This window comes from Papio anubis, chromosome X, assembly GCF_008728515.1.
Source record: "Papio anubis isolate 15944 chromosome X, Panubis1.0, whole genome shotgun sequence".
Taxonomy (NCBI): Eukaryota; Metazoa; Chordata; class Mammalia; order Primates; family Cercopithecidae; genus Papio; species Papio anubis.
The window spans coordinates 142151635-142177513 of NC_044996.1; the positions used below are offsets into that span (position 1 = coordinate 142151635).

General features: G+C 45.0%; 1 protein-coding gene across 1 annotated transcript in view; it reads left to right on the top strand.

The window, feature by feature from the left end:
• Window positions 1-25879, top strand: part of LOC116271867 (cAMP-dependent protein kinase catalytic subunit PRKX-like) — a 72911-nt gene that overhangs the window by 43690 nt on the left and 3342 nt on the right. Inside the window, exon 3 of the mRNA XM_031660628.1 lies at window positions 17133-17396. Within this exon, the coding sequence (XP_031516488.1) occupies window positions 17133-17396 (264 nt within the window). The remainder of the gene's footprint in view (window positions 1-17132; window positions 17397-25879) is intronic.

Below are 25879 nucleotides of genomic sequence, written 5' to 3' on the forward strand. Positions count from 1 at the left end.
TAGGCGATGGGCTCCTGAGTACTCTACAGTTCGCAAATCTAAAATCCCACAGAAGAACCGCAGGGACATGAGAGTGGGTGGGGTGTGCAAGTGAGAGAATTCCCCGGGACGGAATTCTTGAACTCCCGCAAGTTAAAAAATAGGGAGGAGCTTGCAGAACAGAGCTTTAGTTAGATAGTGCTCCTTTCTTCAAGCCAGGATAGCTCACGACTGTTTTCCTTAGCAGATAAGGTGGATTCCTGCAGGGACATGGATTCTGATTTTGATGTTCCCTACTTTCAATTAAGGAACAAAGTCATTTACGTTTCTTAAGTCTCATATAAAGCCCTAGAAACTTTAGAAATTCTGTCCAAAGTTACCTATGTTGGTTTATTTTTATCTTTTATATATAAAAAAAGTATATATATTTAGATTTAAATTTAGAGACAGGGTTTTGCTCTGTGGCCCATCTTGGAGTGCAGTGGCGCAGTCACGGCTCACTGCAGCCCCAACCTCCCGGGCTTAAGCCATCCTCCTGCCTTAGCCTGCAGAGTAGCTGGGACTATAGGCACCCACCACTACACCCTGCTAATGTTTTTATTTTTAATTTTTAAAAAATATATGTGTATATTTTTCACAATCTCTTTGGTGAAGATAATGTTTTTGTTTGTTTTCTATGAACAGGGTCTTGCTATGTTGCCCAGGTTGGTCTTGAACTTTAGGCTGCAAGCAATCCACTTGCCTTGGCCTCCTGGCATGCTGGGATTACAGATGTGCACTACCACACCTGCCCCATTTTAAAATTTTCTGTAGAGACGGGGTCTCACTTTGCTGCCCAGGCTGGTCTCAAACTCCTGGGCTCAAATGATCTTCCCACCTTGGCCTCCCAACATGCTGAGATTACAGATGTGAGCCACCGTGCCTGGCCTATTTCAGTCTTTTAAGGAGTGAAATTTCTCTGCACCATGATAGCTTTTGAAGAGGACATTTTGGATGCTTCATGAATTGTCCTTTGCCTGTACAGCTCACCGGCTCCTCTGAGTGCTGGTTATAGTCGAATGTGAGCTGTTATTTGTATGTCAGGTCCGCCTGGTGGTGGTGCCAAAAAGCATGAATTTTTCCTCATCATTTAAAGTCTACGTGGAATTTAAGGCCACTGTTGATATTATTCTTGGGAAGATTTTATTCAGTGTTTTGGGAAAACGTGGCAGGAACTCATTTCAGAATTCTCTGATTTGGGGCTGAGCTCAGTGGCTCACACCTGTAATCCCTGCGTTTTTGGAGGCCAAGGCGGGAGGATCACTTGAGACCAGGAGTTCCAGACCAGCCTGGGCAACATAGTGAGATCTTGTCTCTTAAGGAAAAAAAATAAAAGAAAATTCTAGCCTGGCCAATGTGGGGAAACCCTGTCTCTACTAAAAATACAAAAATTAACTGGGCATGGTGGCGCACGTCTATAACCCAGCTACTTGGGAGGCTGGGACACTAGAATCTCTTGAGCCTGGGAGGCAGAGTTTGCAGTGAGCCAAGATCGTGCCACTGCACTCCAGCCTGGGTGACAGAGCGAGACTTCGTCTCAACAACAAAACAAAACAAAACAAAGCAAAACATTTCTTTGATTTTGAAATAGTGCAGAAAACAAGGCAGGCCCTGAAGTCCACAGCTCTTGTGAAAAGTTTTGGATCTAGAGAAATGATTGTCAACAATGAGCCTTTAAAGACTTAATGGTGATAGCAGTTTACAGGTGACTTTTCCCAAAAAATTACAGAAAATGAGTTTGCCACTTGGGCATGTTGACTCACACTTATAATCCCAGCATTTTAGGAAGCTGAGGTGGGAGTGTCCCTTGCGCCCAGAAGTTTGAGACCAGCCTGGGCAACATGGCAAGACCCTGTCTCTACAAAAAATACAAGAATTAGCTGGGTGTGGTGGGGGTGCCTGTAGTCCCCGCTACTCAGGAAGCTGAGGTGGGAGGATCACTTGAGCCTGGGAGGCGGAGGTTGCAGTGAGCCGAGATTGTGCCACTGCACTCCAGCCTGGGGGACAGAGAAAGACCCTGTCTCAAAAAAGAATCCAAAAAACAATGTGGACTTCGAGAGGGTGATGTAACTTAGCCCATGAGACCTCCTTAGTGACTTGCTGAGAATTGATCTTTCAGTGCCCTGCAGTATTATGATAACCTGCTATAGCATTTTGCTTTTTCTGTGCATTAACACTTCAGGGACCAAGTGGCTTTAAGAACTGGATTAAAGTTGATTCAGTGCATTCAGGCACTTGGCATTCCCTGTATATAACACGAGAGAGCACGCTGGGTCTGGCCAGCCCCATGGATAAGATGCTGGAGGGTGTCCAACGTTGCATAATGAGGAGCATGTCTTAGAGGAGAATCCTAGATCCTCTGTGAAGAATGAATTTCATCCTCCCAGCTGTGCAGCTTCTCTTCTAAATGTAAGTTGCCTTGCTCAACATCTGTTTTCCATACTGGCAGTTTTAGGCCTTGGACTTCTTGATGAAAGTATAAAACAAGGACTTTAAGTGGAGGTGCCTCACCATTATGGCTGGAGGAGTCTCTGGGGTGGGGCCATCCTGCAGACTTCAGGGTGTTGGGGAGTGTCCCTGGGCTCCACCCACCAGGGGCCAGGAGCAGCAACCTCAGTTATGAAAAGCAGACATGTCTCCATACGTAACCAAGTGTTCCTTCAGGGAGGGAGGGCAAAGTTTTCTCCACCAGTGAACCACTGTGATGGCAGACTACCGACAGAGAGATGATAGATACGATAGGTAAGCATATGTTGAGATGGATAGGTGATAGGTAATAGATATTAAGATAGGTGTAAGTGATGGGTGATTGATAGGTGAACAGATAGATGATGGGGAGCTAATAGATGATATTAAGATAGGTGATAATAGATATTAATAGAGACAGTTATAGATGATAGATGATAGATACTGAGATGGGTAGGTGATTGATTGATAGATTAATGACTGATTGCATATAGACAGAGCTCTCATGCTAAAAGAGAGTTTCTCAGCCTCAGCAGTGCTGACACATGGGGCAGGATTATGGAGGACTGTGTAGTGGGGCATCCTGTGCACTGTAGGGTGTTGAGCAGCGTCCCTGGACTCCACCCAGCAGATGCCAAGAGCACCAATCCCATCTGTGACGAGTGTCTAAAGACGTCTCTAGATACTGCTAAGTTTCCCTTATGGGGGGACAAAAAGTTATCCCCGGTTGTGAACCACTATGACAGATCGTTGATTGATGGATGGATGGATGGATGAATGGATGGATGGATGGATAGAGATCAGTATTGAGACAGATATTTGATAGATGACAGATATTGAGGTAGATGATAGCTATAGATTATAGGTGATTGATAGATATTGAGATCAGTGATTGATAGATGATAGCTATAGATGATAGCTGATTGATAGATAACTGGTAGCTATACATGGTAGATGGTTGATAGATATTGAGATAGATAGGTAATTGATTGATAGATTGATGATGGAACGTATTAGTAGAGTTTCTCAACCTCAGCACTGCTGACATTTGGGGCTGGAGGATTCTCTGTGGTGGGACCATCCTGTGCACTGTAGGGTGCTGAGCAGTGTCTCTGGGCTCCATCCACCAGATGCCTCTAGCACCCCCACTCCAGTGTGACAGCCAAAGATGTCTCCAGACATTGTCCTGTGTTTATTGTCGGGAGCAGAATCAGCCCCGTTGACACCCACTGTAGCGGATGCACAGACAGATAACTACCTGTGTGTGTGGAGTCCCTTTGTCCCTTTTCTGCCCCAGCCCTTGAGCCTGTAGCCTCACTCTTCTGTCATGATTGATTGGCTTATGGGCCAAACTGTGGTTCCAGTGCCGTATTATCTATGGCACAGCAGCTGAGCCAAGCCAGTGAGTTTGGTCTGTGGTTGCAGGGCTTAGCCAACTTTCTTCTACAGAACTTGGAAGGGAAGAGGTCTCTCCACTCCGGGCCACATCCTTCTAGTTCCTGGATGACCGCTCGCTTCTCCATGGAGAGAAGTTCATGCCAGCACCTCTTCTTCAGGGAGGGTGGATGCATCTCTTGGAAACATCTTTTTTTAAAGTCTGCAAACTTGAGTGTGGTCCCCGTCGTCACTGGTACTTGTTGGGGGTAGGAGTAAAATCGTTCCTTTGTTTTCCTGAGAGTTCAGGAAGAAAGAACACCATGTTCTCTCCTTTTATTTATTTATTTATTTTGCTCTCTATTTGAATTTTAAAAGCAAAAATCTAGAAATAGCGCTTCTTGCTCTGTCATCACTGCCTGCAAAGCATAGAGACCAGAGTGAAGGCAGGCAGCTCCTGGATCTTCTCTTCCTCTTCTTTGGCCAAAAAATGATACATTGCATGTTTAGTATTTGGGGCAAAGCAGACGCTTCAAAAAGGGAGGCTTATTTTATTATCTATATTTTTCTTTTTTATTATTTCTTACCTTCATTCCCTTTTTCTATGTATGAAAAGGGAGGTTTAAATTCTTGCAAGAGAATGCAATTGTAGTGTCTTCTGAATAGAGTTTTCCGTTTGATGCCAAGCCTTCCGGTGCCTGCGTAGGCTGAGAAGAGTCCCAGCGATACGTGGAAAAGGGGCCTTACCAGCTTTGGAGGGCAAGAGGTAGGGGGTGAAGATGAAATGGACACCTAAGGAGAATTTTGCAGGAGGAGTAGGGGTTTATTGACTGAAAGGGGTAGGTGGTGGAAAATCATTCTAGACAGGGAGTGACACGGAAGCCATGAGTCACTACGGGGGCAGGAGGGACATGGGGGAGAAATTGAAATCTGGGTTCATCCAGGAGGTGGACACAGGCATGCAGTGAGCTCAGATGTGTAGGAGACTGCCGTGGGGACTGGGATGTGAGGAGGACTGGCTCTGGCTCAGCTGTGCCTTTGGGCTGCTGGACATGGAGGAAATCCAAGGAGGGAGAGTGCATTCCAATTTGGGAAACTGAGGGCAAAACATCTGCAGGCAACTGTCTCAGAAGAGCGCCTGAGGCAGGGTCCTTGGAGGGAGGAAGCCACAGGTGGACGGAGCCACCTAGGGCTGCTAGGTCCCCTTGTTTAAGGGCTAGTTGCAGTGGAGCCAGGTCGGAAAGTAGAACCGTTCCGGAGCCTTGCGTGGCATAGAGAGATGTTGGAGGAGATGGGATGACGACGGCTCATTTTCTTCTTCTCACGACAAAAGCCCAGCTTTATGGCAGCCTTTGGAGGGAGGAGGACCAACTTCTGTATTAGGCATCTCCAAATTAGTGAGGCTGATTTGCCTGTTCATAAAAACAAAAGCAGAAGCGAAAAAATCCCTTAGAGGAGAAGCCGTCCCCGCAGACCCTGCAAATAAAAGACAGCAGATCAGGTTTGCAGATGGAAAGTGCTGCTGTCAGCTAAAGATGAGGACAGAGCAGCTCAGCCGAGGTCACTGGCGAGGAGGGGGAGGGGACTGGGAAACCTCCCTTGTCTCAGTCGTTGTCGATGACATTGACCCTTTCTTTATGTTGACTTTCCCCCCCATTCATAGATGCATAGATTGCGCTCTATGCTGGAAAACATTCTTTAAAATTTAATTTTTTTTATTTTGTTAACATATATCACATGACATTTTACATTTTACTATTTTTTTTTTTTTTTTTTTAAAGAAATGAATTCTTGCTCTGTTGCCCAGGCCACAGTGCACTGGTGCAGTCATGGCCCACTGCAGCCTCAACCTTCTGGGCTCAGGTGATCCTCCTGCCTCAGCCTCCCAAGTAACTGGGACTATGGGTGCGCACTACCACGCCTGGCTAATTTTTAAATTTTTGGTAGAGACAGGGTCTTGCTGTGTTGCACAGGCTGGTCTCCAACTGCCAGGCTCAAGCAGTCCTCCTCCCTCAGGCTCCCAAGTAAAGCTGGGACTACAGGCACATGCCACCAGGCCCAGTTAATTTTTAAATTTTTGGCAAAGATGTGATCTTGCTTTGTTGCCCAGGCTGTTCTCAAACTCCTGACCTCACTCAATCCTCCTGCCTTGGCCTCTCAAAATGCTGAGATTACAGGCATGAGCGTCCATGCCCGGCCTCATTTTAACCATTTTTAAAATGTGCAGTTCATGGCCGGCACAGTGGCTTATACCTGTAATCCTAGCACTTTGGGAGGCCGAGGTGGGCAGATCACGAGGTCAGGAGATCGAGACCATCCTGGCTAACATGGTGAAACCCCGTCTCTACTAAAAATACCAAAAGTTAGCCAGGCGTGGTGGCGGGCACCTATAGTCCCAGCTACTTGGGAGGCTGAGGCAGGAGAATGGTGTGAACCCGGGAGGCAGAGCTTGCCGTGAGCTGAGATCGCGCCACTGCACTCCAGCCTGGGGTACTGAGCGAGACTCCATCTCAGGGAAAAAAAAAAAGCGTACAGTTCACTACTCGGGAGGCTGAAGCGGGACGATCACTTCAACCCGGGAGGCGGAGGTTGTAGTGAGCTGAGATTGTGTCGCTGCACTTTATCCTGGGCAACAGAGTAAGACTCTGTTTCAGGGAAAAAAAAAAAAAAAAAAAAAAAGCACGGTTTAGTGGCATGGAGCACATTCATGTTTCTATGCAACTGCTCCCCATCCCCATCCATCTCCGGAACTCCTTTTCATCTTCCCCAGCTGAAACTCTGTCCTCATGAGACACGCCCTAGTGCCCCTCCCTCCAGCCCCGCCCCGGCAACCTCCCTTGTACTCTCTGCTCTATGAATTTGGTGATTCTAGGAACCTTATATAGGCAGAATCCTACAGCGTTTGTCCTTTTGTGGCTGGCTTCTTTCAGTTACTGTAATGTCCTTCAGATTCCCCCATCCTGTAGAAAGGAATTTCCCTGCTTTCTAAGCCTGGGTAGTATCCCATCGTGTAGAGGATACAGCATGTTGTGTTTATCCATTCATTCATCCATGGACACTGGGGTGCCTTCCACCTCTTGGCTGTAGTGAATAATGCTGCTCTGAACACGATTCCGCAAATATCTGTTCCATTGCCTGCTTTCAGCTGCTTGGATACATTGTTTTAATTTTGTTGTTGTTTGAGATGGAGTCTCCCTCTGTCACCCAGGATGGAGTGCAGCGGTGCAATCTTGGGTCACTGCAACCTCTGCCTCCTGGATTCAAGTGATTCTCCCACCTCAGCCTCCTAAGTAGCTGCGATTACAGGCATGCACCACCACCCCCAGCTAATTTTGTATTTTTAGTAAATACGGGTTTTCGCCTAGTTGACCGGACTGATCTGGAATTTCTGACCTCAGGTGATCTACCCGCCTGGGCCTCCCAAAGTGCTGGGATTACAGGCATGAGCCACCACCCAGGCCCCTCAAATATATTTTTAGTATTATAATTAGATGCCTTTCCCACTGATGCAGGGCGCCTGTGCAGTGTTTTTAGTTATGTATTTTTCTTGAGGCTTGCCTCAAGTTTTCCTTTCTTCCACTCACCCTCCCTCATTGCCAGGTAACTATTTGACAGCCTAGTGTGGATCCTTCTGTACTTTTCTTTGTGTTAAAAAAGCCCCCTCACACACACGCACACACACATGTGCACATGCACACACACATATATGCATGCATGCACACACGCACACGTGCCCCATGCAGTTTTGGCCTCATGCCACTAGAGTCTGCATCATTTTTGTCTCTTGTTTTCTTGGAGATCCCTCTGGGGTATTTTGAGGAAGGGAAGTTGTAGTATTATTGTTGTTGTTGATTTTTAGACATTCAGGGGCACACGTGGACGTTTGGTACATGGGTGTATCGTGTCATGGTGAGCTTTGGGCTTCTAGTGTACCCCTTACCCAAATAATTAACATTGTACCCGATAGGTAATTTCTCGGCCCTCAACCCCTTCCCAACGTTTCCCTTTTGGGAGTCCCCGTATCTGTTATTTCCATTTCTATGTCCATGTGGACCCACTGTTGAGTTCTCACTTTTGAGCGAGACTGTGTGGTATTTGACTTTGTGTCTCAGTTATTTTACTTAGGATAGTGGTTTCCAGTTCCATCCCTGTCGTTGCAAAAGACATGATATTATTTTTGATGGTGGTGTTGATATACTACATTTTCTGTGGCTTTTATATACTAAATTTTCTTTATCCAGTCATCTATTGGAATGGCGGTTATAAAAACTCAAAAAAATCCAGGCATGGTGGCCCACGCCTATAATCCCAGCACTTTGAGAGACCCAGGCAGGAGGATCGCTTGAGCCCAGGAGTTTTAGACCAGCCTGGGCAATATAGTGAGACCCTGTCTCTACAAAAAGCTCAAAGAAATAGCGAGGGATGGTGTTGCATGCCTGTAGTCACAGGTCTTCAGGAGGCTGAGGTGGGAGAATGCTGGAGCTCAGGAGTTGAAGGCTGCAGTGACCTATGATCGCACCGCCGCACTCCATCCTGTGCAACAACAGAGTGAGACCCTATCCAGGAAAAAAAACAAAACAGTAAGAAAACAACAGATGGTGTGGAAGTGGAGGAAAGGGGCCGTGGATGTGCTGCTGGTGCGGAGGAGGCCTTCCAGTGCATGCGGCAGAGGGGGTGACCTCACTTTCTCGTCGAGAGGAGCTCAGCTGTGCAAGGCAGAGTTGCAGAGGATGGGAGGGTGGATGTGACCCTAGGAGCAAGGCTGTGTGCCTGTGGGCACGCACTTCCTGGTGACGTTTCCTTGGACCCCACAGTGGGAAACAGGAGCGCCTCTGCCCTCTCATTCCTCTTGCTCTGTATTTGCATTCGCTGTCTTGCTGGTCTCCAGATTCCCAAGCGCTGCTGCCAACCCAAGCCTTCAGCCTGCCAAGCTACACGTGTGTGCCCACTTCACCATTCTCTGAGCCTTCTGCTCAGATACCTCTCACCAAAAATAAGTTCCTGCTCTTCCTCCTTGCCCCTCAGCCCTAGTCAGTTCCTCATTTGCACTTCCCCATTTCGGAAGCGGTCCTTCCAGCTCTTGGGGCTCACCTAGGAACCAGTTTTTATTCCTTTTCTGTGACTGCATTCACTGTAATCCTGAGTCCTGCCCTTTTTATTTTTTATTTATTTTTTTTTTTTAAAGAGATGTGGTCTTGCTCTCTCATCCAGGCTGGAGTGCAATGGTGCAGTCATGGCTCACTGCGTCCTTGACCTTCTGGGCTCAAGAGATCCTCCCACCTCAGCCACCCAAGTAGTTGGGACCACACATGCGTACCACTATGTCCAGCTAATTAAATTTTTTTTTTTTTTGTAGGGAGAGGATCTCACTGTGTTGCTCAGGCTGATCTCAAACTCGTAGTTTCAAATGATTCTCCTGCCTCGGCCTCCTAAGTAGCTAGGATTACAGGTGCGCACCACCATGCCTTGCCCCTTTCCAATTCTAAAACCCGTCTCCAGAGCCCATCCACGTCAATGCTGTCTTCACAGAAGCCACCATAGCTTATCTAGATGCCCTCCCCTGCTCTCCATTGATCTCCCGTCTCTGCTGGGCTCACCCCTGCCTCCCGTATCAGCCCAAACCTTTCTAATGTGAAAATAGGCAGGGCGCGGTGGCTCATGCCTGTAATCTCACCACTGTCAGAGGCTGAGGCGAGAGGATTGCTTGAGGCCAGGAGTTTGAGACCAACCTGGGCATCTTAGTGAGACCCCATCTCTAGTTTTTTTTTTTTAAAGACAGGGCCTTTCTCTATTGCCCAGGCTGGAGTGCAGTGGTGCCATCGTAGTTCACTGCAGCCTCATTCTCCTGGGCCCAAGTTATCCTCCCACTTCAGCCTCCCAGGTAGCTGGGACTACAGGCCTGCACCACCAAGCCTGGCTAATTTTTAAATTTTGGAGGTCTTGCTATGTTGCCCAGGCTGATCTTGAACTCCTGGGCACAAGTGATTCTGCTACCTCTGTCTCTCAAGTAGATAGGAGTATAGGTGTACATCACCATGACCACCTAACTTTTAATTTTTTTTTTTTTTTTTTTGAGGCAGAGTTTCGCTCTGTCCCCCAAGCTGGAGTGTAGTGGTGTGATCTCGGCTCACTGCAAGCTCTGCCTCCCAGGTTCACGCCATTCTCCTGCCTCAGCCTCCCAAGTAGCTGGGACTACAGGTGCCCACCGCCACGCCCGGCTAATACTTTGTATTTTTAGTAGAGACGGGGTTTCACCGTGTTAGCCAGGATGGTCTCGATCTCCTGACCTCGTGATCCACCCACCTTGGCCTCCCAAAGTGCTGGGATTACAGGCATGAGCCACCACACCTGGCCCTAAATTTTAATTTGTTTGTAGAGATGTGATCTTGCTTTGTTGCCTAGGCTGGTCTTGAGCTCCTGGGCTCAAGTGATCTGCCACGTTGGCCCCCCAAAGTTCCAGAATTACAGATGTGAGCCACTGCACCTGGCCTCCAGTTTTCTTTTATGTCCCTCCCCAGTCTTCCTTTGGCCTTCAGCTGTGGGGACAGAGATGCCCCCTGCCTCCTGGTCCCCACCTTCTACCTGGCCTTGCAAGACCCCCTCCAGCCATCCTTCCAAGTTTACTATGTAATGTCTGTTCCCCATCACGCCTGCAGAGCTCGTGACAGTCACAAGATCTGCCCTTCCTGAGGACATGATGTACCGAGGACATTGCTTGGCACATAAGGGGCCCTTGTGCAAAACCTCTGGGAACCAGTGAAGAACGTGGCTGTTGAGTTACTGATTAATGTGTTGGCGAATTCACTGATTCCTGAGGCTAGTACGTACCGTAAGGGTTAGATCTTGAACATGCTTCTCATATCCGTTGTGACAAACCCTCTTATCTTCTATTGCTTTTGAACTTTTGTAGACGTGATGTCAGGGGCAGAGTCACACAGTTAACTGGAATCGTGGAACTGATGCATCGGTTTCTAATTTTCTAAACTCAGATGTGAAATCACCTGTGGTCACTAAACTCTGTCCCATTCCACAGTCCCTGCACATGATGACTTAAGTTTTGTAAATGTTTTTTGGAGATAGTAAAGGCAGTATCTCTTTCAACATTTTTGTCCCTTATCTTTAGTGATACCCAGCTCTGTACAAGTTCTGTCCATGTAAGCAAAGTCTTTTTTTTTTCCCAGATAAGGTCTCGCTCTGTCACTGAGGCTGGAGTGCAGAGGTTCAGTCATAGCTCACTGCAGCCTTCAACTCCTGGGCTCAGGCTGTCCTCCCACCTCAGCCTCTTGAGTACCTGGGACTATAGGCGTGCACAAACCACACCTGCCTTATCTTTTTAATTTTTTCCAGAGACAGAGTCTCCCTATGTTGCCCAGGCTAGTCTCAAACTCTTGGTCTCAAGTGATCCTCCTGCCTCAGCCTCCCAAAGTGCTGGGATTACAGGTGTGAGCCACCACACTTGTCTGCAAAGTCTTACTGATTTGAAGGAAGATTTGAAGGAAGGATGTCTCAGAGAACTTTTTTTTTCTTCTAATATTTACTTAATCTTATTGATTTGGGGAAGGGCAAGGGAATCCCAGTTTTCTAGATTTTTTTTCCTTATAGGAATATGTTCTTACTTGGCTACCTCTCTTTATAAACTGTTACTTCTTAAAGATACTGAAGGGTGATCCCACATTAGTGTATAGGCAAAAATGGTGTGTTCACTTCATATATACTGATTAGATGACTTTGTTAAATCTTGTAGTTTGTTGATGTTGATTTTACCGAGACACTTGTGGAACAAATATATTTTCATACAACCTTACACATCTCAGTAGTTTTCCCCACTCATGCAGTAACTTTTTCTCCCCTGCTTTCCCTCCTCCTCTCCTTACCTCTTCTCCACTCCCCTCCTCCCCTCTTCCCTTCCCTCCTCTTCTCATTTGATACAAAGCCCTAACTCTCTTCCTCTACAGATCATCCTACCCGTAGTTGAAATTGCAACTTCCCCTGCAAGCCAGGTGACCGAACCTGAGATCTTTGTATTGTCAGGGCTTGCATATTCTACATGCCTGCTTAATCCTGAAAGTTCTTTCATTCCTCCCTTCTAACCTACCCAAATCCTTCTAATCTCCCACTATGGTTAATTATCTCTGATGCTCCTAAAGGGTGACCTGCTGCTACATTGTGACAAGGTGATGCATTGTTCTTAAGAGGATCTGTGCAGATTATTATCCCAGAGTGGGGTGGATGGGGGAGGATACAGGATATATCCAAAGAATGTGTTGCAAACTAATTGACAGGAGAGAGAGAGGGAGAGAGAGAGTGTTTTGTGTGTGTGTGTGTGTGTGTGTGTGTGTGTGTGTGTAGGCATGCATCCATCTTTTTCTTGCATACTTGAGCCATAGGGAAATAGAGCCATATATATTCTCTTCAACCAAATTAACAGTTGTAGACAGTGGTCTTGCTATTGCTTTGACCGTTTATGGTATTTTCAAGAGCTCAGTGTTACCCCCAGATCTTCAGTATCACACCTTGGCTGGTCAGTTGTAGCTACATTTTCCTTCCACCTTGTGCCCTGAAGAAATTTAGAAAGTCACCAGCTGACACACAAGTTTATTGTAAAAGTTCATTAGTACCATAGTATTTGGACCTTGGAAAATATTTCACCACCAGAACAGTGAAATCGTGGTTGTCTTCTAAGCTCATCCACAAAAATACAGTTTGACTGTCATGCATTTGAGATACCGTGCACTTAATCATGAAATATTACTGAGAGGAACACTCTTGCCCAACAGTGGTGCAAAGCAGAAAAATAGGGCATTTAGCTAGGAGAAAATGACTCGAGATGTCAGCGATAAGATGGAAAGAATGTGGGTATGTGGCAGGTCTTTTACAACTCCAACAGATTGCTCTAGAAAACAGTCACTACATACCAAAATTAGCCAGTCACGATGGCATGCGCCTGTAATCCCAGCTACTCGGGAGGCTGAGGCAGGAGAATCACTTGAACCCGGAGACGGAGGTTGCAGTGAGCCAAAATTGTGCTATTGCACTCCAAGCCTGGGCGACAGAGCAAGACTCTGTCTCAAACAACAACAACAACAACAAAAAACCGCTCCATCACAATACTTCTCCCTCCTCATGTACTCTCCCTGCTTCCCTTTATGCCTCAAGACCACACATTTTGAACTTGCTGAGCTGTAGGAAGTGAATGGAGAGGTGGGCCACAGGTGCACAGCCTTTAGTAACTGAGGAAAAAGAAAAAAGAAATTTCTAACCCTGGCTTCCTGAGCTCCCTTCAGCAACCCAGCTGCTAAGGGGCAGGAATCCAGCAGCAAGGTGGAGAGAGGAAGGCATTCCTACAACCTGTATTTGTGGGTCCTCCACACTCCAGCATCATTAGTCCCCCAACTCCAGCATTGTTGCGGAATCTGCAAATTTAAAAGTGCATTAGGTAAGAGCCTTTTTTATAAGAGGCCTATATTTTTGCCAATACATAAAAACATTGTGATTAGTCAAATAAATGTTCGTTTAAAACTCACAGTAGCATGTTGTCTATTTTTTTTTCCTTTTAGAAATGGGGTCTCGCTCTGTCACCCAGGTTGGAGTGCAGTGGTGTGATCATAGCTCACTGCAGCCTCTAATTCCTGGGCTCAAGGGATCCTCCCACCTCCGCCTCCTGAATTGCTTGGATGCCACCATGCCTGGCTGATTCTTTTATTGTAGAGATGGGATCTTGCTGTGTTGCTCATGCTGCTTTCGAACCCCTGGCCTCAAGTGATCCTCCTGCCTCGGCTTCCCAAAGTGCTGGGATGACGGGCATTGAGCCTCCGTGCCCAGCCTATGATTTTTCTTAGCATTAATCTCTGTGTCATTGCAAGCTCTCTCGCATGTCCTTGCCTTCATTCTACATTGTTTTGGTGGAATGGCCCGTACTAGCAGACAAGACCGTCCGGTCGACCTTGAGCATCCTTCCCTGTCCTCAGGGAAGGTTTCCTGGGCATCATTTTGTTTTCTTTGTACACCAGCGGGTGCAGCTCATTAGAATGAGCTTGCAGGGGAGCATCTGTGATAGCATCATGATCAGATGAGACATAACTGGCGCGGGTCCTGGTTATGGTTGAGGACCTTTATGCTCCTGATTCTACTGGGTGCCTTCTACTGGTGAAGGCTCATGTGCTCATGGAAACACGGGCATGCTGGTGTCTTCTGAGTCCTCTCCAAAAACAAAGCCCAGGTCAGGTACAGTGGCTCACGTTTGTAATCCCAGCACTTTGGGAGGACGAGGCAGGAGGATTGCTTGAGCCCTGGAGTTCAAGACCAGCCTGGGCAACACAGTGAGACCCCGTCTCTAAAAATAATAGTAATAAAAATTAGCCAGGCCTGGTGGCATGCACCTGTAGTCCTAGCTACTTGGGAGGTTGAGGTGGGAGGATTGCTTGAGCCCGGGAAGTTGAGGCTGCATGAGCCATGACTGCACCACTGCACTCCAGCCGGGCAGACAGAATAAGAACCTGTTTCAAAAACAAACAGACCGGGCACGGTGGCTCACACCTGTAATCCCAGCACTTTTGGAGGCCGAGGCGGGTGGATCACCTGAGGTCAGGAGTTCGAGACCAACCTGGCCAACATGGTGAAACCCCGTCTCTACTAAAAATACAAAAATTAGTTGGGCGTGGTGGTGGGCGCCTGTAATCCCAACTACTTGGGAGGCTGAGGCAGGAGAATCGCTTGCACGCAGGAGGCGGAGGTTTCAGTGAGCTGAGATTGCACCATTGCACTCCAGCCTGGGCAACTAGAGCAAAACTCTGTCTCAAAAACAAACAAACAAAAATCCCAAAGCCCTTAGTTCCAAATCTTGCCTCATTCCCCATCCTCCCCCATCTTTAGGTGAAAGCGTTCTTTCATTATCAGTGCATATCTCTCCAAACTGTATTTATATTTGCGCTGAGATGTTGAATGCACAGACGCACCTCAGTATCTTCTGTTCCTTCTTTCATCCCTACCGCCACCTTCCTTAATTTCTCATTGCTGCATTTTCTTCCATTAATCAACACCTTTGTAAGGAGAAGAACCTCAGGCAAGCTCCCACAAGCAAGTGCTTCGAAATACTTCATTTCGGGCTTTTTAAAAGGGCTACTTTTTCCCAGCAGGTTTGGGATGCAGTCTGCTAGTTTATTGTTAATTCTCAGGCTTAATGATAGTTCCAGGTTACTGAATCAGGTGTGATCTCTGAAGATGTGTGTGTTGTAGTTAGTTAGCGCTGCCATAACAAAGTAGCATAGACGGGGTAGATTAAACACTGATTTATTGTTTTATAATTCTCGAAGCTAGAATTTTGAGAAGAACGTGTTAACAGGGCCAGTGCCTCCTGAGCCCTCTCTCATACACTTCTAGACGCCGTCTTCTCTCTGTGTCCTCACGTGGTTGTCCCTCTGTGCATGTCTGTGTCCTCATCTCCTCTTCTTTGGACTCCAGTCCTGTTGGAATTGGGCCCATTCTAGTGACCACATTTTACCTTAATCACCTGTTTATATGCCCTGTCTCCAAATACAGTCACATTCTGAGGTCCTGAGAATTTGGACTTCAACATGTGGATATTGGGAGGACACAGTTCAGCCCATAGCACACTGTTGGCTGGTTTATTATGAGACTGTGATATTTACTCTTCATTCATCCCAAGACAGTGAGAACTTTACCCATGTCCCAGGATACACATATGTTAACCTCTGCTGTTGTCTGAATGCATCCCTTCCAAATTCATATACTGAGACAGTAACCCCCAGAGCTATGGAATTAAAAGGTGGAGCGTTGGGGGAAGCGATTAGATCGTGAGGGTGAAGCCACTGAACGGGACCAGTGCCCTCGGTGAAGGGGTCCGAGGGAGCCTGTTTCCCCATTTTCCCCTGGGTCCGTGGGAGGACACAGCGACAAGGGCCCTTCCCTCAGGAATGAGCCCTTACCACGCAGTTCATCAGCAGGTGCCCTGACCTCGGACGTCCAGCCTTCAGAACTGAGGGGAATACATTGTTCTTATTTGTAAGGCCCCTTAGTATATGGTGTTTTTGTGATAGCAGCCAGAATGGAGTAAGACAACATCTATGTAACATCTATGGAACTTGTACTTTAATATCCATCTATATGCTTCTCCCAATATCTGATTATACACCTCTTAACATCTACACGCGTCTTAGCATCTACCTATACTGATGGATTACACCGTTCTATATGCAGACCTTAGCACCTGTCTATACCCAGAGTCACATCTACACACACGCAGATCCTAACATCTGTCTGTACGCACACCTTAGCATCTATCACATATGTTAGCATCTATCTACACCTACATATTAACATCTACCTCCACCCATATCCTAATCTGTCTACACCCACAGAGCAACACCAGTCTACATCCGCCTCCGCCCATATCCTAACGTCTCTCTATACCTCTGTTAATATCTATCGACGTTCATAGTCTAATATCGGTCTTTATGAGTATATTAACATCTGTCTACACCCATATCCTAGCATCCACCTACACCCATATTATAACATCTGTCTCTTCCTATATGTTAACATCTCCCTACACCCATCTTCCAACATCTATGTCCATATATGAACCTCTGTCTACACCCGTATCCTAACATCCATCTACACCCATACTGTAACATCTATACGTATAGATACCATCTGTCTTCACCTATATTGTAACATTGATCTCTATCCATATTCTAACATCTGCCTACACCCATATCCTAACATCTGTACCTACATATTAACACCTGTCTACACCCGTATTCCAACATTTCTCTAATATCCATGTTGTAATATCTGTGTACATCCATATCCTAACATCTATCTATAACTACATATTAGCATATTTCTACACCTATATGCTAACATATATCTATATCCATATTTAATACCATATGGTAACACTGTTTACACCCATATATCAGCCCCGATGTACACCATATCCTAACATCTGTCTCTAAGCACATCGTAACATCTGTGTGTATGTGCATTTGAACACCTATCTGTACCCATATGTTAGCATCCGTCTTTACCCATGTGCTGATATCTGTGTGCTCCATGTCCCGACATCTGTCCCTGGCTATTGCCATCTGTCTGTACACACATTTTGGCATCTAGCTGCATCTATACGCCAACATCTAGCTGACATCGTATCGCCGCCCTGCCCTGGCGGGGCCCTGAGCATGTGCTGACACCTAGCTGACGGCGTACCCCCTCCCTTGCCCTGGCAGGGCCCTGAGTGTGTGCTGTCCCCGCAGGTTCTGGACGTGGCATGACGAGCGCTTCCTCTACATGCTCATGGAGTATGTGCCGGGCGGGGAGCTCTTCAGCTACCTGCGCAACCGAGGGCGCTTCTCCAGCACCACGGGGCTCTTCTACTCTGCGGAGATCATCTGTGCCATCGAGTACCTGCACTCCAAGGAGATCGTCTACAGAGACTTGAAGCCGGAGAACATCCTGCTGGATAGGGATGGCCACATCAAGCTCACAGACTTTGGGTTCGCCAAGAAGCTGGTAGACAGGTAAGAGGAACGTGAGCTCAGACGGGATCTACGCTGCTTGGCAATGACAAAGATTGTGGTAGTTGTGGCAGGTCAGGCAGGGGAAGACTGGGAACCAGAGTGTAACTCTCGTGTGGGAGACACTTGCAGCCAGGGATGAGAGAGCCAGGCTGAGCTGCAGCTCATTTTAAGTGGGCTGCCATTGCTGGCCAAGAGCCGGTGGGCAGGAAGTCGCTCTCCCTCACCCGCACCGTGGAGGAAATCGAACACCACATTTCCACTGTTGACCCGAAATGATGAGGAAATAAGTCATATCCAAGTTTGAATTGCCCTGACTATAAAATAGATCTGCACCGAATAGGATACAATATCTCTTGAAATTAAATGCCAGGTGCCGTGGCTCACACCTGTAATCCCAGCGCTTTGGGATGCTGAGGTGGAAGAATCATTTGAGCCCAGGAGTTTGAGACCAGTCTGGACAACATAGCGAGACCCCATCTCTACAGAAATATATATATATATATATATATATATATATATAAAGTTGATTATGGTGGTGGATCTCTGTAGTCCCAGCTACTTGGGAGACTGATGTTGGAGGATCATTTGAGCCTCGGAAGTTGAGGCTGCAGTGAGCTGTGATCATACCACTGCACTCCAGCCTGGGTGAAAGAGCAAGATCCTGTCTCAAAAAAAACCAAAAAAATCCAAATTGCATATTCCACACACACCTGCTCACACACACACGCACTTACTTTTTTCTGGTATCTATATTTCTATTATGTATATATATATTTCCACTGTATATGTATATTAAATAGAAATATATCTAACACTATATTATTTTATATAACATAGTATATTTTATGTACATATGATATAGTATTATATATGTATAGTATATATTATACTATAATATAGTATACTATGACTATGATAGTACCATATAGGTATACTATATATTATACTATATAATATATAACATTCCTGTGTCATATCATACATATTACTGTACTCTATATAGTACATATTGTACATATTGTATATTACATATACTATGTATTATATATAGTATATATTACTATACTATACTATGTATTATACTATATTATATATTATATAGTATACCTATATCATACTATATCATATGTATGATATTACATATGTTTCTTTTCTGGAAACACACTCACAGACACACCCCGAAACAACGTTTGAACAAACATCTGGGGACCCCACGGCCCAGCAGCACATGAAACGAACCATCACATGTTGTCTCAGCCAGTGTGGGCTGCACTAACATACGCTCATAGACTGGGCAGCCTCAACAGCAGACATTCATGGCTCACAGCTCTGGAGGCTGGAAGTCCGAGATCAAGATGCGACAGATTGTGTACCTGGAAGGAACCCACTTCCTGGTTCATAGACAGCGCCTTCTTGCTGTGTCCTCACATGGTGGAAGGGGTGAGGGGGCTCTCTGTGTCCTCACATGGTGGAAGGGGCGAGGGGGCTCTCTGGGGCCCCTTTTGTAAGGGCACTCATCCCATTCGTGAGACTCCACCTTCGTGATCTCATCATCTCCCAAAGGCCCCACCTCCTAACGCTATCACTTTGGTGATGATGATTTCAACATAGGAATTTTGGGGGAAACACACACATTCAGTTGATAATACATGTATATGTATTTTTTTTCCATGATTGCATTCATTTAACCAGTCTGTCATGACAAAAGACCACACACTGGGCATTAAAGAATAGACCTTTTCCTCTCACTGTCATGGAGGCTGAGGTCTGAGATCCAGATGTGGGCAGGGCTGGTTCCTCCTGAGGTCTCTCTCCTTGGCTTGGAGATGCCGTCTTCTCCCTGTGTCCTCACAGGATCGTCTCTCTGTGCATGTCTGTATCCTTGTCTCCTCTTCTTATGAGGACACCAGTCCTGTTGGATCAGGACCCGCCCTAGTAACCTCATTTTACCTTAATGACCTCTTTAAAGACGCTCTTTCCCATATAGTCACATTCTGAAGTTCTGGGGGTTAGGACTGCAGCATATAAGGTTTAAGGGATACATTTCAGCCTGGAACAATTATATATAGGTATGTTTCTCCATTGAGGAGAAAACAGTTATCCTTTTTTGTTTGTTTGTTTGTTTGTTTTTGAGACGGAGTCCCACTCTGTCGCCCAGGCTGGAGTGCAGTGGCGCGATCTCCGCTCACTGCAAGCGCCGCCTCCCGGGTTCACGCCATTCTCCTTCCTCAGCCTCCCGAGTAGCTGGGACTACAGGCGCCCGCCACCTCGCCCGGCTAACTTTTTGTCTTTTTAGTAGAGATGGGGTTTCACCGTGTTAGCCAGGATGGCCTCGATCTCCTGACCTTGTGATCTGCCCGCCTTGGCCTCCCAAAGTGTTGGGATTACAGGCGTGAGCCACCACACCCGGCCCCAGAATGTAGTCTTTTATCTCTCACCCACCTCCCACCCTTTCCCCCAAGTCCTTAAAGTCCATTGTATGGTTCTTATGCCTCGGCGGCCTCATAGCTTAGTTCCCAATGGATGTTTAATTTACATGTATAAAATCAACAGTCATAAAAAGTAAATTCACATGCCCAAGCTGCTGAAAAATCCTCAGAAAGATTGTTGGTAACTCCACTGAGTGTCGGGTTTTCAATTCGATTAAATTAATTAAGGTAGAATTAGATAATGACATCAGTTCCTCGGTAGACAAGCTACATTTCAAATACCCAGGATGGCACATGGCTATCGGCTTCTGTCTTGGTCAGGCAAGCCTAGAAAATACGTCTTATATTTCCATATTCTTTGATGTGGTGGGGTTGGGTAAGGTGATAATTACACTAATTATACTCTTAACATTGTAAAACCGTCTGCATTTTTGAGAAACTTGATGTGGGGGCAGTTTTACACTAAATGACTCTCTTCTCTGGCGGCTTTTAGAAAAGGGCTCTCCTAGGGAAATTTTATGATGCATTTAAATTCAATCTGATTTTCCCCTGTGGTATTTCTTGTATTACATTTCCAAAAATAAGACGCATGGAAATTAGGTGCATTTTACATGGAATAGGAAAGACAGGATTTTTAAAAATACTGATTTACAGCATCCGTGCTGCCCTCTCTTGGCAGCACACGGTATATTAGTAAATTCGTTTAAAGTCATTTGCCAGTCTAATTCAAACAAACCAGAGATAAAATATTTCATATATTCACTTGTTTATAAGTTTGACAAACCATGTTACTGTCCAGTTAATTCATGATGTCTATTTAAATGGACGAAGATAGTTTAGTATATAACATGCAGCGATTATTGTACTTAATGAACATGTGAAAATCTTAGAAAATGCCTCATTACCATCTTGATAGATTGCTTTTGCAAAGAACTGCATCTTCCTCTGTATGGGTAGTGTAGCTTCTGGAAACTTTTTTTTTTGTGGGTACTCTTTTCTCCTTGTTTTTTTTGACCCTCTTTGTAACGAAGCATCTCTCTTCTGGCCCAACCCCAGGGAAATTGTGTGCATGGGGGCAGGTACATGGCCCTGCCTCTGATTCAGGATTCAAACAGTACATGTGCCTTTTGAATAAAACTTAAATTCACCACTGTATCGTAGACCACTACAGAATAGATGGAACTAAACAGGGAGGCCTCATCTTGAATAACCTTTTTTTTTTTTTTTAAGACAGGGTCTTACTCTGTCACCCAGGCTGGAGTGCAGTGGTGGGATCTTGGCTCATGCAACCTCAGCCTCCTGGGCTCAAGCGATCCTCCCATTTCAGCCTCCCAAGTAGCTGGGATTACAGGCATGTACCACCACGCCTGGCTAATTTTTGTATTTTTAGTAGAGACCTGGTTGCACCACATTGCCCAGGCTGGTCTTGGTCAGCTGGCCTCAAGTATCCACCTGCCTTGACCTTCCAAAGCATTGGGATTGCAGGCGTGAACCACCGCGCCCGGCCTTGAATAACATTTTTGAACATATCCCAGAAAGAAGTACGTTTCTCATTTTTCTCTTATAGCATGGGGTAAAAACATACTTAAGCATATATTCTATTCACGACACGAATTTCTTTCTTTGTTTTTTGTTTCTTTTTTGAGACAAGGTCTCACTGTGTCACCCAGGCTGGAGTGCAGTAGTGCGACCATGGCTCACCACAGCCTTGAACTCCCAGGCTCAAGCATTCCTCCTGTCTCTCAGCCTCCCAAGTAGCTGAGACTACAGGCTTGCATCACCACTGCTCTTGGTGACTTGATTTCTGACTTTCCTAGGTTGTCAGTATGTTCAGATGGTTTTCTTTTGTGACTTGCGTTCACCAGGCTCTTGTTTTCTAACAGCAATATTACGTTTGTATTTTAAATATTTTGCACACACACTTTATATTATCTAGAGAGCTCCCCTAAAAGATTTGGTGGCAAACTAGAATTATTTCTGGTTTTATGAAATGCTCAAAATAAAATACTGATGTGTTTAATTTGATTTTATAATTCAAATGCATAACACAAGCATCCCTTACCTGAAATACTTCAGACCAGAATTGTTTTGGATTTTAGATTTTTTTCAGATTGTGGAATATTTGAATTACACTTACTTGTGAGCATCTCTAGTTTGAAAATCTGAAATCCAGGATGCTCCAGTGAGCATTTCCTTTGAGCTGTGAGCCTCATGTCGGTGCTGGAAAAGTGTTGCCTTTTGGAGCATTTGGGATTTCAGATTTGGATTAAAGATGTTCGACCTTTGTACATCTGTCTTTAAACCATAACAGATGGTATTCTTTCTTTGCAACAGCTCTTTTTTGTTTGTTTGTTTTTGGTGTTTTTTTATTTCTCTGTGACAGCTTTTTGTTCGTTTTTGTTTTTTTGTGTTTCTTTTGAGACAGGGTCTCACTATATTGGCCAGGATAGTCTTGAACTCCTGGCCTCAAGCAGTCCTCCCGCCTCGGCCTCCCCAAGTGCCAGGACAGTAGCCGTGAGCCACCATGCCAGGCGCAACAGCTCTTTCCTAGTTCTTCTGTTGTAGCATTTTAAATCCAGATGTTACATTGATTACTGTCCTCTGGATTTTTATTTCTAGCCTTATAGGGGTAATATTGAACCTAGTCTTTCAAAATTACTACTTACCCCTTTCACACACACACACACACACACACAGGAGTAGAGAGAGTAGTTCACGTTGAAACCTTATGGCCCCATCACCCAGCTTCGATTGTTATCAAAGCTTTGCCACTTTGTTTTTTTTTCCTTCGCCCGTTTGTTTCTTGAGTTATTTGAAAGCAGGTGTACTTCATCCTATCTCTAACAGAGAACTCCCTTTCAAAAAGAACTTCAGTGGCCTTATCACATCTGACAAAACTTTTTTTTTAAAAAAGCCCAGCCTGGGTAACATAGCAAGACCTCGTCTCTACAAAACATCAAAAACAAAAAAATTCGCCTTGCATAGGTTAAATCCAGCCCCCTGTGTGTCTGTTAATAAAGTTTTATTGGAACACAGTCACATTTTGGGGGCTTTTGAGCTACAGTACCAGAGTTGGATATTTGTAACAGAGACCCTGTGATTCACAAAGCCTAAAATATTTGCCATCTGGCTCTCTACACAAAATATTTGCCCACCCCTGAGCCAGGCCATTTGCTTTGTGAACTGGTTAAAATTGGCCAGGAGCTCTGTCTGTGCAGTGGAATATTATTGGCCATGAAAAGGAGTATAATTCTGACACATTCTACATGTTGATAAACCTTGAACACATGATATTGGATGAAATAAGCCAGACCAAAAAGGTCTCATATTGTGTGATTCTACTTGTAGGAGGGCCCTAGATTCTTTCAAATTATAGGGACAGAAAATAGAATGGTGGGTGCCAGGGGCTGGGGAGGTGCAGGGTAGGGGGAGATGACGTTTAATGAGAACGGAGTTTCTGTTTGGAATGATGAAGAAGTTCCAGCAGTGGATGGTGGGGAGGGTTGAACACCAAGGTCGACGGACTTCCCACCACTGAACTATACAATTAAAAATGCTTAAAATGGAAAATTCTATGCTATGTGTATTTTACAATTGAAAATTATACGTATAAAATCATAATTATGTATATAATTATAAATAACTATATAATTGTAATATTTAATTGCACATAATATATCCTACATTAAATTTATATATTTAAATATATTTATCTCTTTATTACTAATGTAACATAACATATGTATATGTTAATTTATTAATATATTCAGATTATAATTATATATTAAATAAATATAATGTAATTTTTAGTTAAAATAATCATTTAAAAATAAATCATTTAATACAATAAATATATAATAAACGGATACAATTTTATATTTAATATTACATATTTAATTTTATAGTTATAAACATGACTACCAAATAATTATATATGCTCATAAATTATGATATAAGTATATTTAGAAAATTATATGTAGCTATAATTATACATTATTATCCACAGTTTTATATATAATTTTATAAATATATTTTTAAAATTTAAATTTATATATTAGTATGTGTTACACATTTACTGTTTAGATTATAAGTTCAAATTTAAACATATACATTTGTAAATACATAATTGTTTTATATATATTTCGTAACACCAGAAAAGTCTTTCTAGTTACTTGAGACGTTTTCCCTTAGTTTCTGACTTTGAGTATTTGACGGAAGCCAAGGAGGGCCTGAGATGTCGAGTCTATTTGCAGTCGTGTTGCTACTTTCCCTTGAACTTTGCTGTAGTTCATACTAGGAGGTGGGTATTACTGTGCCGAGGTTGGTCAGTGGTGTCTAGGAGCCATTGTCATAGAGGAAACCCCTCCCAGCACCTGGGCTGGCCGTCAGAAGCTGTCCCATGCTTGCAGACATGCACCTTCTCCCTTCATGGGCCTGAAATTCTCAACTGTTTGTTCCCATCAGACAGTTCTAGGAACTGTGATTGTGTCCCCATAAAAAAAAATGACAAAATCTTCCGTTTTTATTAAAAATCCCACACCCTGCTTTTTCATTGTAACCCCAGATCCTATAAGAAAATGCAATGTAGTATTTTCACTATGAGTACTGAGCTAATATCTATTTCCTGCATTACCAAACTCAGACAAAACACTGGCTCATACTTTTCTGATAAAAAGGAAAAAAATGCATTTGTATCTGTAATCAAGTGTAAAAGCTCTCATCAGCTGTCCTTCCTCCTGAGCCCCACCATGTCCCTGTTAGCTGAGTGACATGCTCACCATGTCATAAAACCGTGAGGAGAGACAGAAAGTGAGGCTGGTGATGCCACCTGCTAGGACGTAAGAGGGACTGGACTGAAACTCAGCTTGGAGATGTCATCCATTTCTCTCTATTTTTTTTTTTTTGAGACAGAGTCTCACTCTGTTGCCCAGGCTGGAGTGCAGTGGCACGATCTCGGCTGACTGCAACCTCTGCCACCCAGGTTCAAGCGATTCTCCTGCCCCAACCTCCTGAGTAGCTGGGATTACAGGTGCCTGCCACCGTGCCCAGCTAAGTTTTGTAGTTTTTAGTAGAGATGGAGTTTCACCATCTTGGCCAGGCTGGTCTTGAACTCCTGACCTCGTGATCCACTTGCCTCGGCCTCCCAAAGTGTTAGGATTACAGGCATGAACCACCATGCCCGACCTCTTTTTCTCTTTTTACTGTGGTAAAATACGCTTAAAATGTACCATCATAACCATCTTTATTAACATTTTTAATGTTTCAGAACAGGGTCTTTCTCTGTCAGCCAAGCTGGAGTGCAGTGGTGTGATCACGGCTCACTGTAGTTTCCAACTCCTAGGCTGAAGCAATCCTCCTCTCTCAGCCTCCTGAGTACCTGAGACTAGAGGTGTGAGCCACGATGCCTGGCTAATTTTTAAATATTTTTGTACAGATAGGGTCTTGCTATGTTGCCTAGGCTGGTCTGGAACCCTAAGGCTCAAGTGATACTCCCACCTTGGCCTCCCAAAGCGTTGAGATTACAGGCATGAGCCACTGTAGCCAGCCCATTTGAACCATCTTGCCGTGCACAATTCAGTGGCATCTATTGCATTTACCGTGTCGTGCAACCATCACCTCTCTCTAGTTCCAGAACATTTCGTCATCCCAAAAGAGAACCTGTACCTGTTAAGCAATTATTCCCCATCCTAAGCCAGGATGATCTCTTCTTAACTTGACTGCAGCTACAAAGATCCTGTTTGCACATGAGGTCCCACTCACAAATACTGGGGTTTAGGACTTTGGGGGGTGCACAGTCCAACCAGTGCAGGTGTGGTGGAAGGCGTGGGCATTCAGAACACAGGAGTCATTGGATATCTATACTTTACAGAGAATCCTATCCTTAGCTCTGTTTCTGCTTCGTTAACGTGGCCTCCTCCCTCCCCTCCCCCTGGCCATAGTGAAACTAAGAACAGTGAGAAAACAGAACAGCAGGTGTCACCTTCCTTCTACCCAAAAGACAGGTGAGCAAAAGGAGACAGGAACAGGGAAGTGGATAATTCACTGTCCAGACCA